We start from the raw sequence: 14,918 nt of genomic DNA, 5'->3' as shown, positions 1-14,918 counted from the left end.
AGTACCACTAAAAATGGTACTCTAAAACACCACTAATGAAGTTGGCACACATTTAAAAACAAAACCAAAAGAGCACAGCAACACGGTGGCAGTGGGTGAGGCCCACTACCACATCATTAATACTACTGTGAAAACCCACATTTTTTTATTTTTAAAAGAAGATAAATAAATTAATTAATTAATTTTATTCAGAGTCTATCTAAAATATGTATTAGTGTAAAAGTTAGTTTGTTAATTAATCCAATTCAATCACTAACAAGAAAAAAATAATAATAATAATAAATAAATAAACAATAATAATTTTATGGGTGTTTAATATTCGTTATTTATAAATTATTTTATTAAGGATTTATTTTAGAATTAGAAATTGAACGTCCAAATAGCCTAAGGAGGTGAAATTGATAAGTTAAATCAGTTTAATTTCAAGTATTAGACCCTATGAAAGTGTAATTAAATATTCGATTCAGTTTAATAAAACTAAGGTTTGATCAATTGGGTCCGAATTGGAGTTAATTGAGCTGTGAGGTTTGATAATTTAGATTATTATGAACTAAATTTATTTATGAGGTACTCAATTGAATATGTAATTTATAGATGAAGATTTTGAGTTTGATCTGAAATTGAAGGCCTTAAAGGTTTGAGAAACCAAAATTGATGAGCTCAATAAGTTTAATTTGATATTTGGAGCCTTTTGGGAGTTTGATTTGAAATCTGATTCAGAATGATAAAATTAAACAAAATTAATTGGGAAGTCAAATTAGACCAATTAAATTAGGTGGGATTTGAGATTAGATATAATTAACTAATTTTGTGTCAATCAAGACTTATTAAGAATATGTATTATTTAATTAAATCAATCTTAATCATAAATTAAACTATGGAAGGAAAAAAAAAATTATTATGGGTGTATATGAAGTGAGGGTGTGCTGAGAAACCCAAGTGTGTGTACAAAGAAATTTGTTTGTGTGTGCATGTGTAAGTGATGTGTTGGAAGCTTGACCAAGGTGCACGTGTGCAATATGTGTCAACAAGAAGAGAGGTGCATGTGTGTGTGTATAACTAAGGAGTTAAATGTGTTTGGGCTAGCAATTGATGGGTATGTGCTGTGAGAGTCCTAGAGGGAGAGAGAGAGAGAGAGAGCCGAGAATGAGAGAGAAGGAGTGAAAAATAAGAGAGTATTGAAGCCTATTCAATTTTCTTTGCTAGAAGGAATTTCATGGGAAGCTAAAAAATTAAAGAAAGGAAGATCTTGAAGGCTAATAGGTAAGAAGACCCTCTCAATCCTCTCATTTTTTTTACATAATTGAAATTTTCAGATTGTATACATATGATACATTGTCTAAACTGTGTTGAGGATAATCTGTTTTGAATCTGCCAGCATGTTACCCGAATTTTTAGATAATTTTATACTTAAAATTTCGAGATGATTTCTTCTACAAAGTTGTTGATGATGATGCCTAGTTTATCCAGAAAATTTTGGTAACAATTTTTGAGCTTTCTACGAATTTATACAAAATTTTAACTAAATCTGAAACTGTGATGAAAATAGTCTATTTTGAATCTGCCAGAATGTCACTTGAATTTTTAGAAAATTTTATACTCAAAATTTCGAGATGATTTCTTCTACAAAGTTGTTGATAATGACGTCTGGTTCGTCCAGGAATTTTGGTAACAATTTTTGAGCTTTCTACGAACTTATACAAATTTCTAACTAAATCTGAAACTGTGAGACAGATTTTACCATGTATTTGAAAATTTATTTAAAATTCTATACTAAGCCAAATCTGGTAATTTCTAACTAAAATATGAAATTTGAGAAGTCTAGTTTTATGAAAAAAAATTTAGATTATGGGTTTGATCTATAAGTTTAAGCATGGAATTAATGTAAGGAAATGTGACAAATCTGTGTCATAAACACCCTTGGAATTTGTTTAGAATTATTTATAAGTTATTTTTGGAAAATACTTTCTGAAAAATAACCATAACATGTTTATTGAGTATCCTGTAGATTGATATGAATTTTAGAGTTGTATAAGTAATGTATTTATAATTTTATTTGCAAGATATATACTCTGAAAATTTTTCTAGACAGGATAAAATCACCACTTTAATATTATGCTAGTCAAATTTTGTAAATCAAAAATTTGTGCATGTGTGTATTTATGGTTTAATTCTTGTATCTAAGTTATTATTTCATACCATGGTTTAAATAAATTGTTTATTTAAATTCTGTACTTTTATTTAGTATTGTGTGACACATGCAATATTTTATGATTGAGAATTTTAATGAGTTGGTATAACATTACTTGTGATTAAAAATTTGGAATTATTTGTGATTAATATCAAAATTAACTGAAATGATTAACGGCATATACAAAGTTAACAATTGACGGTTAATACCAGTTGTTCGGGGTGAGTCTTGGTTTAAAGATTGTACGGAATTAAGGGTTGACGGTTAACACCGGTTGTTCAGGGTGAGCCCTGGTTTTGAGAATTCTCACGTAAATTGTGTTGCGAAACACTAAGATGGCACGGGACTTATTTGAACCCTTTTCGGTATTCGGTTTTGGAATAAGGGTGGATGTGCAGGTGGCACACAGGGAGGTTACTTACCCCTGGCAGACCGTTTCCTTGGGGCAGACCACAGATGCCACTACTTGGGTATATAACTCCGGATGTGGGCATCCCTGGTAGTTACGGTTGGTAACACTTAAATATTTGACCAAGGGAGGGTTTCAAATTAACCGTTGCCATGCTTAGCGGTTGGTAAGTTAAATCTCTTTGGTGAGATTTCGAGTGTCACCTAATTTATTAAAATTATTGAAATTATTCTAATGGTTGTAATTTATGTTTACAATTATATTGTTATCTCATGTTTAGAACCTCATTATTTTTCTCTTAAAAAGAATGGTAGGTTGGCTATGTTTTCTTACTGTGTTGCAAAACTCATGGCATATATTTTTGTTGCCCTGGCGTTTTATGCCAGGTTTTGGCCGAGGAAATAATTGAAGCTGAAATGGAGTTGACGCTAACGTAGAGCCTTGGCTGACTTGAAATCATAGCTAAAGTCGAATAACTTTATTATCCTATATATTAGCTATTAAGGACCTTATAATTTCATTGATGTTGTGTTTGGATAATGTTAAGTTTTTATTTAATATTATTTGAACCTTTGGTTATGTACGAGAGTTGGAATGCCCTATTAAGATGTCAACTTTTTAGTTTATTAAGTCATTTTGTTTATTTAATTTCCCTTGATGTTAAAAAAAAAAATAAATAAAATTTGGGGCATCACAACATGGTATCAGAGCTCTAGGTCGGAATACCTAAGGACAGTGGGTAGAGGTTTAACCTCAATTGAGGAGTAGTATCATGTGTTAGAAGGAATAGAATTATGTAACTCATAGTTTATGAGAGGTTTATGCTAATCATAGTAACTATCCTTGTTTGATCCTAACTAGTTTGACGCCAAATTTGTCGGATGTAAAATCATCACTTCTCTATCTTCATTGAACCTTTCCAATTCGACAAAGTATTGCCTTAAGATGATCAATTGGCAATTTTTGAGCGATGTTTATTGTATCTTGTATGTTGTTCTCTTGAAAACCGGTTGCACTCTTTTAATCCTTACAGGGTGAAGAATCTTAGGTGTTTGGTTTGAAATGTGTATGGCCAAACACAATTTCAATTCAAATATCTAGTTTGGTCACCAGCTCCATAATCTTAACCCTGTTAAAAGTTCAAAACCATCATGTCATTCGACTGTACCGTCCGTTCAAATTCCATTTGAATTCCTATGCTAGTTATGCTATTGTCGTAGCCATGTCATACTCTTTCTTCTTTACTATAATTGTGTGAATCTTGGGATTAGAGCTTGAACGATTAGAAACACCTATGAGTGTAGCTTCACTGCTAAAAGGTCAAACTCGAGTAGATCTCTTATGCAAATCATGTGAACTAGGAGTCTCCAGTTTGCGTTTAACTTGTCTGTGACTCTAGATTATCTGAGACTATTGGTTCAAATTTTCTTTACCGAAAAAAAAAATAAAAAATAAAAAAATAAAAATCAAGGCAATGAATTAGGGACATAGTTGAGTCAGTGATTCTATCTTCTCTCCCGCTCGAGTCACCTAGTCAGTGTATTCATACCGGTCAGGGTATTCATACCAGTTAGTGTATATAAATGCGTTTGGATTGTTTTGTTTCGTTTTCTTTCGTTAAGTTATTTTGTGATTCAGGTCAGTATGGAATCAATATCCAATTCAGAGTTCAAATTCAATCATTCTCAAATTCAAATCAAACAAAATTATTTTCAAACTCAGAGTGATGTGCTAGTCACGCCATTGATGTACAGAACCTAAACTGATTTTATTGCAGTCTGGGGAAGACATCCCCGATTACAGAGACTCAAAAATAAAATAAAATAAAATATAAAAAAAAGACCCAAAAAAAAAAAAAATATATATATATATAAAAAAAAAAGAGGGATCATGTTCTTCTTTCTCCTCCGGCAAACGGCCATACACCGACCTCATTTGCTTGACTCTCCCATCGTTTTCTTCATCTCAATTTCGCTCTGGGAGACCTTCGAAGGCCCTGCCTCAAGAGAAGGCCCTGCCTTAGTGTTTTCACCAAGAGAGTTAACTCTTCGCTGACCATCAAAGGCAAAATACGACGGCGTTCCGAACCGGGCCATACAAGTGGCCTGTCATTTTACCTCTTTATTCTCCATGGAGGTAGCCTTCCGTTTCAATTCTTTGTTCTCTGCCTTCAGCGCGCAAATCTCCGCTCGCACATCCTTATACATATGCTGAAGCAAAGTGAGTTGGGCGTTAACCCGATGTACCTCACACGTCTTGTTTTGCAGACGGTGAGACAGGTTAGTGACCGCGGCCACTGTCTCCATACACGACTTCAACGTGTAGTGGTTGGCCTCAATATCAGTTTGAGCAGCCATCACTTGCTCAACTGTTAGTGTAGGAAGACTAGGATGAGTAAGAGCAGGGGCACTTGGCCCAGAGGAGCTCGATGGATCATTAAGATCCGGAAAGAGAGAGAGGGGGTGAGACGAAGCCATGTTTGGAAAGAGAGAGGAAAGAAGGGAGTCGCAGAGAAATGGAAGAAAATAGAAGATGAAGAGAAGAAGGGGATGAAAGATTGATGGAGAAGAGACAGAAGAAGAGAGTCATTAAGAAGAAGAGAAAAGAGTGATGAAGAAGAAGAAGACAGAATGGAAGAAGACAAAGAGGGAGAGAGAGCCGAGACGAGCTTGCAAATCGAGGAGGCTTACTTTTGTTGGCCAACTGACGCAAAAGCAAGCCCGCGTGTCAAACGCGATTTTCGAAGGAAGAGAAAGAGGCGGGAGAGTTGTATGCATATATGTATATGAATTGTATATCTATGTATTATATATATTTGTTTACATATTTGGTCACAAGAGTGGCTTGGGTTCAGTGGTTCGGTTGTTGAGAATTGAAAGGCTAAGCCTGAGGTTAGAGGTTCGAACCCCCATAGCAACGAGTGTTTCTTTTGTTTTGTTTTGATTTTTTTTTATATATGTGTCTCGTATACCTATATATATATTTGTTTGAATATTTTGTCACAGGAGTGGCGTGGCTTAGTGGTTGAAAGAGCAAGAGACTAAGCCTGAAGACAGGGGTTTGAAACCTCGTATCCCCACATCCATGCATTTTGAGTGTTTCCTTTCTTTTTTTTGCGTGTTCGGGAGGAAGATATTCTTAAGACTGCGTTACGGCCGCTATGAACTAGTAGTAATGCCATTCGACCTAACCTATGCACCAGGCGTGTTCATGAGCTTAATGAACAACATATTCACGCCTTACATAGATCAATTTGTGGTAGTTTTCATAGATAATATTATGGTGTATTCCGAGTCTGAAGGAGACCATGAACAACATTTGAGAATAGTACTTCAAACTTTAAGATAAGGCTAGTAAATGTGAATTCTGGATGGAGGAAGTAAAGCTTTTGGGTCCCGTGGTATCTGACAAGAGAATATCAGTAGACCCAACTAAAGTAGAAGCAGTGACAGAATGGAAGCAACCTAAGAACACATTTGAGATTCGTAATTTCTTAGGATTGGCCGGTTACTATCGAAGATTCATTCAAGACTTTTCAAAATTGGCCAAACCAATGACACGTTTGACTCAAAAGAGGGTAAAGTTTGAATGGAATGAGTTTTGTGAAAATTCATTCCGAGAACTTAAGAAAAGATTGACGAGTGCCCCTATTCTCATAGTGCCAGAACGTGACGTTGGGTACAACGTGTATTGTGATGCTTCCAAAGAAGGTCTGGGGTGCGTATTGATGCAGAATGGCAAGGTGGTGGCATATGGATCAAGGCAATTAAAGAACCATGCGAAGAATCATCTCATCCATGACTTGGAGTCAGCAGCTATAGTTCACGCACTCAAAATTTGGAGACATCGTGGGACGGAAGAGTCAATATGGGAACGAGAAGATATGATACGTGCCAATTACCTTCACCTTTTCGAGTCTAAAGGTATGAGTTAATTTCGAGGACGAAATTTTTTTTTAGGAGGATAGATTGTGAAAACCCACATTTTTTTATTTTTAAAAGAAGATAAATAAATTAATTAATTAATTTTATTCAGAGTCTATCTAAAATATGTATTAGTGTAAAAGTTAGTTTGTTAATTAATCCAATTCAATCACTAACAAGAAAAAAATAATAATAATAATAAATAAATAAACAATAATAATTTTATGGGTGTTTAATATTCGTTATTTATAAATTATTTTATTAAGGATTTATTTTAGAATTAGAAATTGAACGTCCAAATAGCCTAAGGAGGTGAAATTGATAAGTTAAATCAGTTTAATTTCAAGTATTAGACCCTATGAAAGTGTAATTAAATATTCGATTCAGTTTAATAAAACTAAGGTTTGATCAATTGGGTCCGAATTGGAGTTAATTGAGCTGTGAGGTTTGATAATTTAGATTATTATGAACTAAATTTATTTATGAGGTACTCAATTGAATATGTAATTTATAGATGAAGATTTTGAGTTTGATCTGAAATTGAAGGCCTTAAAGGTTTGAGAAACCAAAATTGATGAGCTCAATAAGTTTAATTTGATATTTGGAGCCTTTTGGGAGTTTGATTTGAAATCTGATTCAGAATGATAAAATTAAACAAAATTAATTGGGAAGTCAAATTAGACCAATTAAATTAGGTGGGATTTGAGATTAGATATAATTAACTAATTTTGTGTCAATCAAGACTTATTAAGAATATGTATTATTTAATTAAATCAATCTTAATCATAAATTAAACTATGGAAGGAAAAAAAAAATTATTATGGGTGTATATGAAGTGAGGGTGTGCTGAGAAACCCAAGTGTGTGTACAAAGAAATTTGTTTGTGTGTGCATGTGTAAGTGATGTGTTGGAAGCTTGACCAAGGTGCACGTGTGCAATATGTGTCAACAAGAAGAGAGGTGCATGTGTGTGTGTATAACTAAGGAGTTAAATGTGTTTGGGCTAGCAATTGATGGGTATGTGCTGTGAGAGTCCTAGAGGGAGGGAGAGAGAGAGAGAGAGAGAGAGAGAGAGAGAGAGAGAGAGAGAGCCGAGAATGAGAGAGAAGGAGTGAAAAATAAGAGAGTATTGAAGCCTATTCAATTTTCTTTGCTAGAAGGAATTTCATGGGAAGCTAAAAAATTAAAGAAAGGAAGATCTTGAAGGCTAATAGGTAAGAAGACCCTCTCAATCCTCTCATTTTTTTTACATAATTGAAATTTTCAGATTGTATACATATGATACATTGTCTAAACTGTGTTGAGGACACTACAAGAAAAGTTGGCTATGACGACGTTTTAATCAAAGACGTTTTATGAAACGCTGTGGTATATCTCAATAGCCAACACGTTTTTCAAGCCATGATGCCGGTTGATGGTCTGAATGAGCCAGGTCTGTTTTACTTAACAGACACTTAACCCCATTCCAATTACCAAAGTAAAACAATCTCTCATGAGCTGCTCTTCTCTCTCGCGATTAATGTCGATCTCTCTCACTATAGCTGTTCTTCATTGGATACTCGAACTTGATCTTTTTCACTCTAGCTGTTCTTCATCGAACTCTCTCTCTCTCTCTCTCTCTCTCTCTCTCTCACAAATCGCAGATCCGAAATCGAACAAGAAAGTCGATCCTCTTCATCTGATCTCTCAAGTTGATCGAAATCCGTACTCGATCTGATCTGATCTGATCTCTCTTGCATTTTGTTAGATCTGTTCTTTCCCTAGCTTTTCTTCATCGAACTCGAACTCGATCTCTCTCGCAAATTGTAGATCCGAAATCGAACAAGAAAATCGATCTAATCTCATCAAAATCCGAACTCGATCTGATCTGATATCTCTCGCATTTTGTTAAATCTGCTGATTAACAAGGTTTCAAGCAAGTCGTTTTTATTTTGTTTTTCATTAACAAGTGTTAATAGGTGTTTGATTTCTTTGTAGGTGGCAATGAAGTGTAGAGATCCGTTACATGAACTTGTAAAGGAAGAGATAGAGAAGAAGGATTCGAGTACGGAGGAGTGGAAGATCGCGATGGAGAGTAGCTTCAATCGCATGGACAATGAGGTGATATTGTGTGAACTTGACCAATTTCTTGGTTACCAAACACACCAGTGCTCTGACTCTCCAGGTCTGTCCCTTCGTTCTAACACAGCTTCTTTCCTGTTTTAGTTTGGCATTAGTGATATCTTAAAAGAACTGGGGACTCTTTATTTGTCATTGAAATATAAAGAAGAGGATTTTTTCTACATGATGATCGAGGATATGATTATTAATTAAGGTTTTAACATAAAAATCATTAAGGAAAAACTGTAAGTTTTAACATTGATAATTCCTTCTAATATGTTAGTTCTTCAGTTTGGTCCTACATCTAATTGTTTTCAGAGCATCATTTGTGAAAACCAGTGCTCATTTTGATATCATCTCTGGCAAGAGCTAGTACGGCTTGAAAATGTCAAGCTAAGACTATTATGAAGTAAATAGGGTCTGTCTCAGCGTCCGTACAATCCCACCCATGACTATGAGTTTGATACAACTGTTTATGATGATGATGAGGATTCATTTGATGATGAGTACCCATCTGGGTTTTCTGAGATCGACTTCTTGTCTGACGTTGACAATGATTATGAATTCTCAGGTGGCGGCAGTGATTATTCTGACTATGGAGAGCTGTTTTTTGATGACTACTAATCCTCTGTTGGGTTGAAAAGCCCAGGGTATGTACTCTACATCCTTTTATCAATTTTTGAGGCTCATAACACTTAAGGGATGTTATTTAAACCCATTATTAGGACACCATTTTAGTGCACAAATTTGAATATCATCAAGCTTCATTGATGAGATTGTTTGTGTTTTGCAGGTGGAGATCGATTGATAGGATGGCTAAAACATAAAGTGGGTTAGGTCTGGCTCTTATTATCTGAGTTATGTTGTAGCTTTTGTCCGTAGGGGGGGTGGGGTATTGTTTATGACTATGTTATGTCTCTCTAGTTATATTTCGATATGACTTTTCATGTTTTGGTTTTGTCTGCCTCTGTTTCTGTAGAAAGATATCATCATGATGTGTTTAGTTGGACTTGGTTCTTATTGTGAAACAAATAATATTCGTCTGGTTTATATAAAGAAAAATGCCTTGTAGTTCGAGCACTGGTGTGACAATCCTCCGAAGTTGCCTGAAGGAGCTGTGTTCTTATGTTCGTGCAATGTTATGCAATACTTTATAGCCTATGACAAGACTTTGTACCCATGAATTGTCATTTATACAATTCAACTGGATTTTTAGTTTTGTTTACTCGTTTTAGTCATTTACATATTTTCAGTTTTTCGAGTTCTCTTACTTATTTTTTTCTTTTGACATGCATGACTAGTATCATCACTTGTCTAGTTTGAAGTTTGGCATCTTTGTTACATTGAAAATGTAAAGGTGCAGTTACTTTACAGTACCAATATCATTTACATTGTAATCTCCTTTCATAACAGGCATACTTTTATTCTCTCTACTGTGGAGAAAAAACAAATATGGAGTACTGTCGAGAAGCACCTCACGGACAACCAAGTGGAGGCAAGTTTGGCTTGACTTTTTAAGTGGAATGGTAACATCAAGAAGGATCTTCTCAGTCAGCCTCTTCAATTGCTTTCGGGTGTTGATATATTGGGCAATGCAAGCAGTGCACTTGGACATATGAGTAAAGGTGTTGCTGCCTTATCAATGGACAAGAAATTCATTCAAAGCCGACAGAGACAGGTTTCTTTAGAACTAATATATGCTCTTAGTTTTTGCATTAATGTTGTGAATTGGCTACTTTTTGCATTGCAAGAGATCTCCAACCTTGTAGTGCAGACCTATGTTACATGTATGGGTTAGACACCCAACACTCGGATAAAGGCGTGGGATATGTGTCCGATAATGTTTATCGGACACATATTTTGTCAGACACACCTTATATATTTATATTTAATACTATTATTATATGTATATATTGATGTATAATTTCTATATAATGAGTAAAATGCTTTTATGACATTGTATGTTACATATAACACCATTTTATCTTATATGATAGATTGGATCATGAAATAGACACTGCAGGTTTTGCCTAAAGAAACCATTAACCATTACTTTGATTAGTACTGCAGAAAGTTTACTTGAAAGGTTCAGCCCATTTTTTAACCAAGAATATAGGAAGTTTATTTCCAGAAAATGGCTAACAAAAAACCCTTCATGCATCAGCTTGGCCTCATTTTTCGACATCAATGCTGGTGGTCACTGTGACCCACCCTTTAGTTGAAGGTGGTGTAAAGAATTGCTTGTTAAATAATTCAGCTTCTTTTACTTTGAAAGATTAGCCTAATAGCCTGTAGGTTGGTTAACTTCTGATTCATTATAGGGGGGAAGAGTGAGGAGATGGGATTTGCGCTTTATTATTACTTTGATTATCTCTGCTACGTGAGTTATTCATTGATAAGCCATCTTATAGCCTTTTATATAGTATTCAAGTGTAATCTATATATTTGTACGTATGCAAAGATATTTGTACGTGAGTTATTCATTGATAAGCCATCTTATAGCCTTTTATATAGTATTCATTGATAATAGCCAATGCTATGAGAATGAAGATAGCATCTGCTATTACTTCAGAAGATCAACTGCTCCGCAGGAGGCTGCCACGTGTAATTAGTGGTGATAGTTTGCTTCGACCATATGATGAGTACAAAGCAGAAGGACAGGTACTTGTTGCACTTGCTACTATTTGTTACCCATGGACCTATGGTACAGGAGTTCTTATGGGACTCCCTAGTACATGACTTCTGACAAGGGGGAATGTAATAATTTCAGGCATCATAATTATGTTGCTCAGTGGTCTGATTATTTTTTCCCTTAGTTATCTATACTTCCAAGCCCTTGGACCAGATGGTCCTCTTACACACATCATGTGTGTGAATACCATATTGATTGAAACTTCGAAGCTAAATACCCATCCAACCTATGGACTGGACCATATTTTTTTTCTTAGAAAATTGAAATGAAATTCTATTTGCAAGTTCCACATGGATGGGAAAGCTCTTTAAAGTAGGATTTGGCATGCATGATATGGATGGATGGGAAGTAAATTAAGTAATTTATTGAACATGAGCTGGATAAAACATTGGAAGTGACATATGTAGAAACATAATGAATCTATTATTTGAATTGATAGCCATTTCTAGTGAAGTTTTTTTTTCCCCCTCTACACATGCTGTTATGTCCTCTCTCTATATATATCTATACATACATACATACATACATATATGTCCATGAACATGGAAAATGCAACTCTAATGTTAACCTACTGCCTGTATTGTTATCTTGAAGGTAATACTGCAACTAGCAGAATCAGGATCGTTTTTTGGCCAGGTTGATCTATTCAAAGTACGTGCAAAGTTCGCCTTATCAGATGCATATGAAGACCATTTTTCACTCCCTAAAAGCAAAATCCTTGTTGTCACTCATCGAAGAATCATACTGTTGCAAGTGAGTCAATTCGGTTCGACCTGAGGGACCGTGGTGCTAACCATTTTCCAATTATGTTTGCCCTCAACTGCATCCAAACTGAAGTGGTTTTGTGTTTTTGTCATTTCAGCAAACTTCCAACATTATTGCTCAGAAGAAGTTCAACCCAGCAAGAGATCCCTGTTCAGTATCGTGGGATGTGCTGTTGGATGACTTGGTGACAATGGAATTGACTCATGGACAGAAAGACCAACCGAATGCACCACCTTCACGGCTTATTATTTATTTACAAACTAGATCAGCAGAGTCAAAGGAACCAGTTCGTGTCATAAAATGTTACCCTGAATCCAATCAGGCTTTTGAGGTTTATTCTTCAATTGATCAAGCAATGAACACTTACGGGCCAAGCCAATCAAAGGTTGGAGTGTCTAATGCTCTTAATTGTTTCAATCTTGCATAGTTCTTGTTTATTGTGGCCTCTATGAATGCTGTAATGCATCATGCTTGACACCAAAACTGCTTTCTAAAACCCACCAGCATTTGGCTTAAGATGCCTTCCAAGAGGATCCACCAGCATTTGGCTATCTGTAAAGATGGATAGAAAAGACAATGGTTTAGCAAGGGTTTAGCTAAAAAATTGACACTGGTTGACTGCTTAGATGTGTTAGTGACATAATATTACTAATTATTGAATATCAAATAGCTAAAAAAGTCGGAACTCCAATACTTTTAAACCACCTATTTACTTACTTGAATATCAAATCGCTAGAAAATTATAAAAGATGAAAGAAACAAACGAAAATAAATAAATAAACAATGCACTATTAAACCCACAAAAGGTCTCTATCAAATACTTGAATCATGTAAGAAGACCAACACTAACTAAAATCTCAGTCACCATTTAAGTCAAAGCCATATCACTTGAAATAATTGTATTAATGGAATTTTGGTTTAACAATTCCAAAAGACTCTTCCTACTTAACATATGTTTATGTAAATGTGTACCTTTTTATAGCCTCTCACTTGTGTCTCACTGTGAGAAACAAAAGAGCCACCAGCAGATGGACTTTTTCTTGCCCCACTTGCATAGCACTGTTCTTAAGTTTTGAAAATTACTTTTTCTTGCCCCACTTGCATGAAAACATGTTCATGAAAATTACTTGAGAGCTTCTGGTCATCATGGTTGTTGAGGGAACCGGCTCACTGTAATAATGAAAGTCCTTTGCTGGTGGATATACACTTATATGCTTGTATGTTTGTTCTATTTTAACTTTCTCATCTTCACCTCAGATGTGCTGATAATATGCTTCTTTGACACACGCTGCAGCGTGATTTCTAACTCGCTAGCAATGGTAAACATTTACTGATTGTGGCATGCCATGTATCTGTGTTTTGTAGGTCCTAGCTCAAGTCAAGCCACACAAAAGCAGACAAGAGGTGAGCAGTCATTTAATCAAAAGCTTTTTTGACAAATAACATATCTTATTAATTACAATACTTGCTCTTATTAAATATAGGTTCACCTTTCAAAGAAAGAGAAGAAGAATAAGAAGAAAAAGAAGAACTAACAAGGTAAAAATGTAGATTTATACTTATTAATCTATCCTCTAAACTTTAAAAATTAGTGCTATGTTTTATTTTTATTATTTTTTATTAAGTATTCATATGTATAACATAATAAATATATTAAACTATATACTTTGCGCCCCCCATGTGTCATGAAAATTGTTGCGGATCTTCAATTTGGTGGGGGGTTTGTGGAGGGGGAAAAAAGAAAAGGGAAACAAAATGTGAATAATATTTAGCTTACATGTTATTTACATTTCCCTTCAATTTTCTAGTGTCATGTTTCTTATTGGTTATATTATACATGATATTGGTGGCTAGTCCGAATTGTTTACACCTGTTGGTTATATCCTCTGTTAATGGTGCTCAGTGCAGTTTATGGCTGTAGAAAATTCTTTATCTTCAGTCAAAATGCTGCTTATCAAATCCCAGCAGTATTACAAAGTGTTCCTAGTTAAGTACCATAATTAGTACCATATGATTTAGCTCAGTAGTTTAGAAGTGCATACTGAGACTATACTTGTGTACGTGTATTTCTGATCACTTTGCTGTAATAATATTCAGTTCTGTCAATCATTCAGTGCATAGAAACTGATATGTAGACAATTGGCCTCATTTGGATCCTTTTTTCTAAATGAATAATTTTGACCTTTTCATCATTAACAGGAAGAGGCTACCAAAAGCAAGTCTGCAGGAAAGGCATAGTACCAGACTATGATCTCCGACAGCGATTACACCGAGTTTGAAAACTTCTCAAAGTGGTTGGGAGTCTCCCAGTGAGATTTTTCTGTCTTTGAGTTTTGTCTTGGTATAATATCTTTATCTAATTGTTTTGTTTCAAGAGGAGTTAATTTACTTTTTGTGGCAGTTTTGAGACAAGATTTGAGTTTGGTGGGTTATGTTTTATGACAAGATGGATGGATTTTTCATTTTAGCAGATCTGGAATCAAAATTTTACAAATTGTAGTCTCTTACTTAAACACGGTTTGTTAGTTTTTTTTTGATTGAGAAATTGAATTAATGCTTCATTTGTTATTTGAATGAGAGTTATTATTTTAAATGTTAGTTTTTTTTTTAATGTGAAATTGAATTAATGCTTCATTTGTTATTTGAATGGGAGTTTTTATTTTAAATGTTAGTTTTATTACAGATATTTGAATGGGAGTTAATATTTTGTATGTTAGTTTTATTATAGGTATTTTTTTATTAATTGAATGAGAAACTAAATTCAATATTTTTTACAGGTATTCTTTTTAATTTAATCAAATAAAATTAGCATAATATCCCCCCCCCCCCAAAAAAAAAA

The 14,918-nt window shown here is 34.6% G+C and overlaps 1 protein-coding gene and 2 long non-coding RNA genes across 3 annotated transcripts; all 3 read left to right on the top strand.

Moving 5' to 3' along the window:
- The first annotated feature begins 8,244 nt into the window (after positions 1-8,244).
- Positions 8,245-10,122, top strand: LOC145798609 (uncharacterized). Its single transcript, XR_014339708.1, has 3 exons — positions 8,245-8,686; positions 9,194-9,272; positions 9,416-10,122. It is a non-coding gene; the product is annotated as an uncharacterized LOC145798609 (long non-coding RNA).
- A 1,035-nt stretch (positions 10,123-11,157) lies between these two features.
- Positions 11,158-12,521, top strand: LOC145798607 (uncharacterized). Its single transcript, XM_082886854.1, has 3 exons — positions 11,158-11,283; positions 11,909-12,067; positions 12,177-12,521. Exons 1-3 carry the CDS (start codon positions 11,161-11,163, stop codon positions 12,504-12,506), a joined length of 612 nt encoding a protein of 203 aa, XP_082742980.1. The 5' UTR covers positions 11,158-11,160; the 3' UTR covers positions 12,507-12,521.
- A 1,111-nt stretch (positions 12,522-13,632) lies between these two features.
- Positions 13,633-14,592, top strand: LOC145798608 (uncharacterized). Its single transcript, XR_014339706.1, has 2 exons — positions 13,633-14,065; positions 14,279-14,592. It is a non-coding gene; the product is annotated as an uncharacterized LOC145798608 (long non-coding RNA).
- The last annotated feature ends 326 nt before the right edge of the window (positions 14,593-14,918 follow it).

Source organism: Camellia sinensis, chromosome 9, assembly GCF_055761805.1.
Source record: "Camellia sinensis isolate YWXY chromosome 9, ASM5576180v1, whole genome shotgun sequence".
Taxonomy (NCBI): domain Eukaryota; kingdom Viridiplantae; phylum Streptophyta; class Magnoliopsida; order Ericales; family Theaceae; genus Camellia; species Camellia sinensis.
The sequence above is the reverse complement of the archived record's forward strand: the minus strand, read 5'-3'. Positions and strand labels throughout refer to the sequence as shown.

Bases quoted from the DNA above. Each gene is read 5' to 3' on its own strand.
- LOC145798607 (XM_082886854.1), top strand. From the start codon at position 11,161: ATGAGAATGAAGATAGCATCTGCTATTACTTCAGAAGATCAACTGCTC. The intron at 11,284-11,908 runs GTACTTGTTGCA...GTTATCTTGAAG, and splicing joins AGTACAAAGCAGAAGGACAG to GTAATACTGCAACTAGCAGA. The intron at 12,068-12,176 runs GTGAGTCAATTC...TTGTCATTTCAG, and splicing joins GAAGAATCATACTGTTGCAA to CAAACTTCCAACATTATTGC.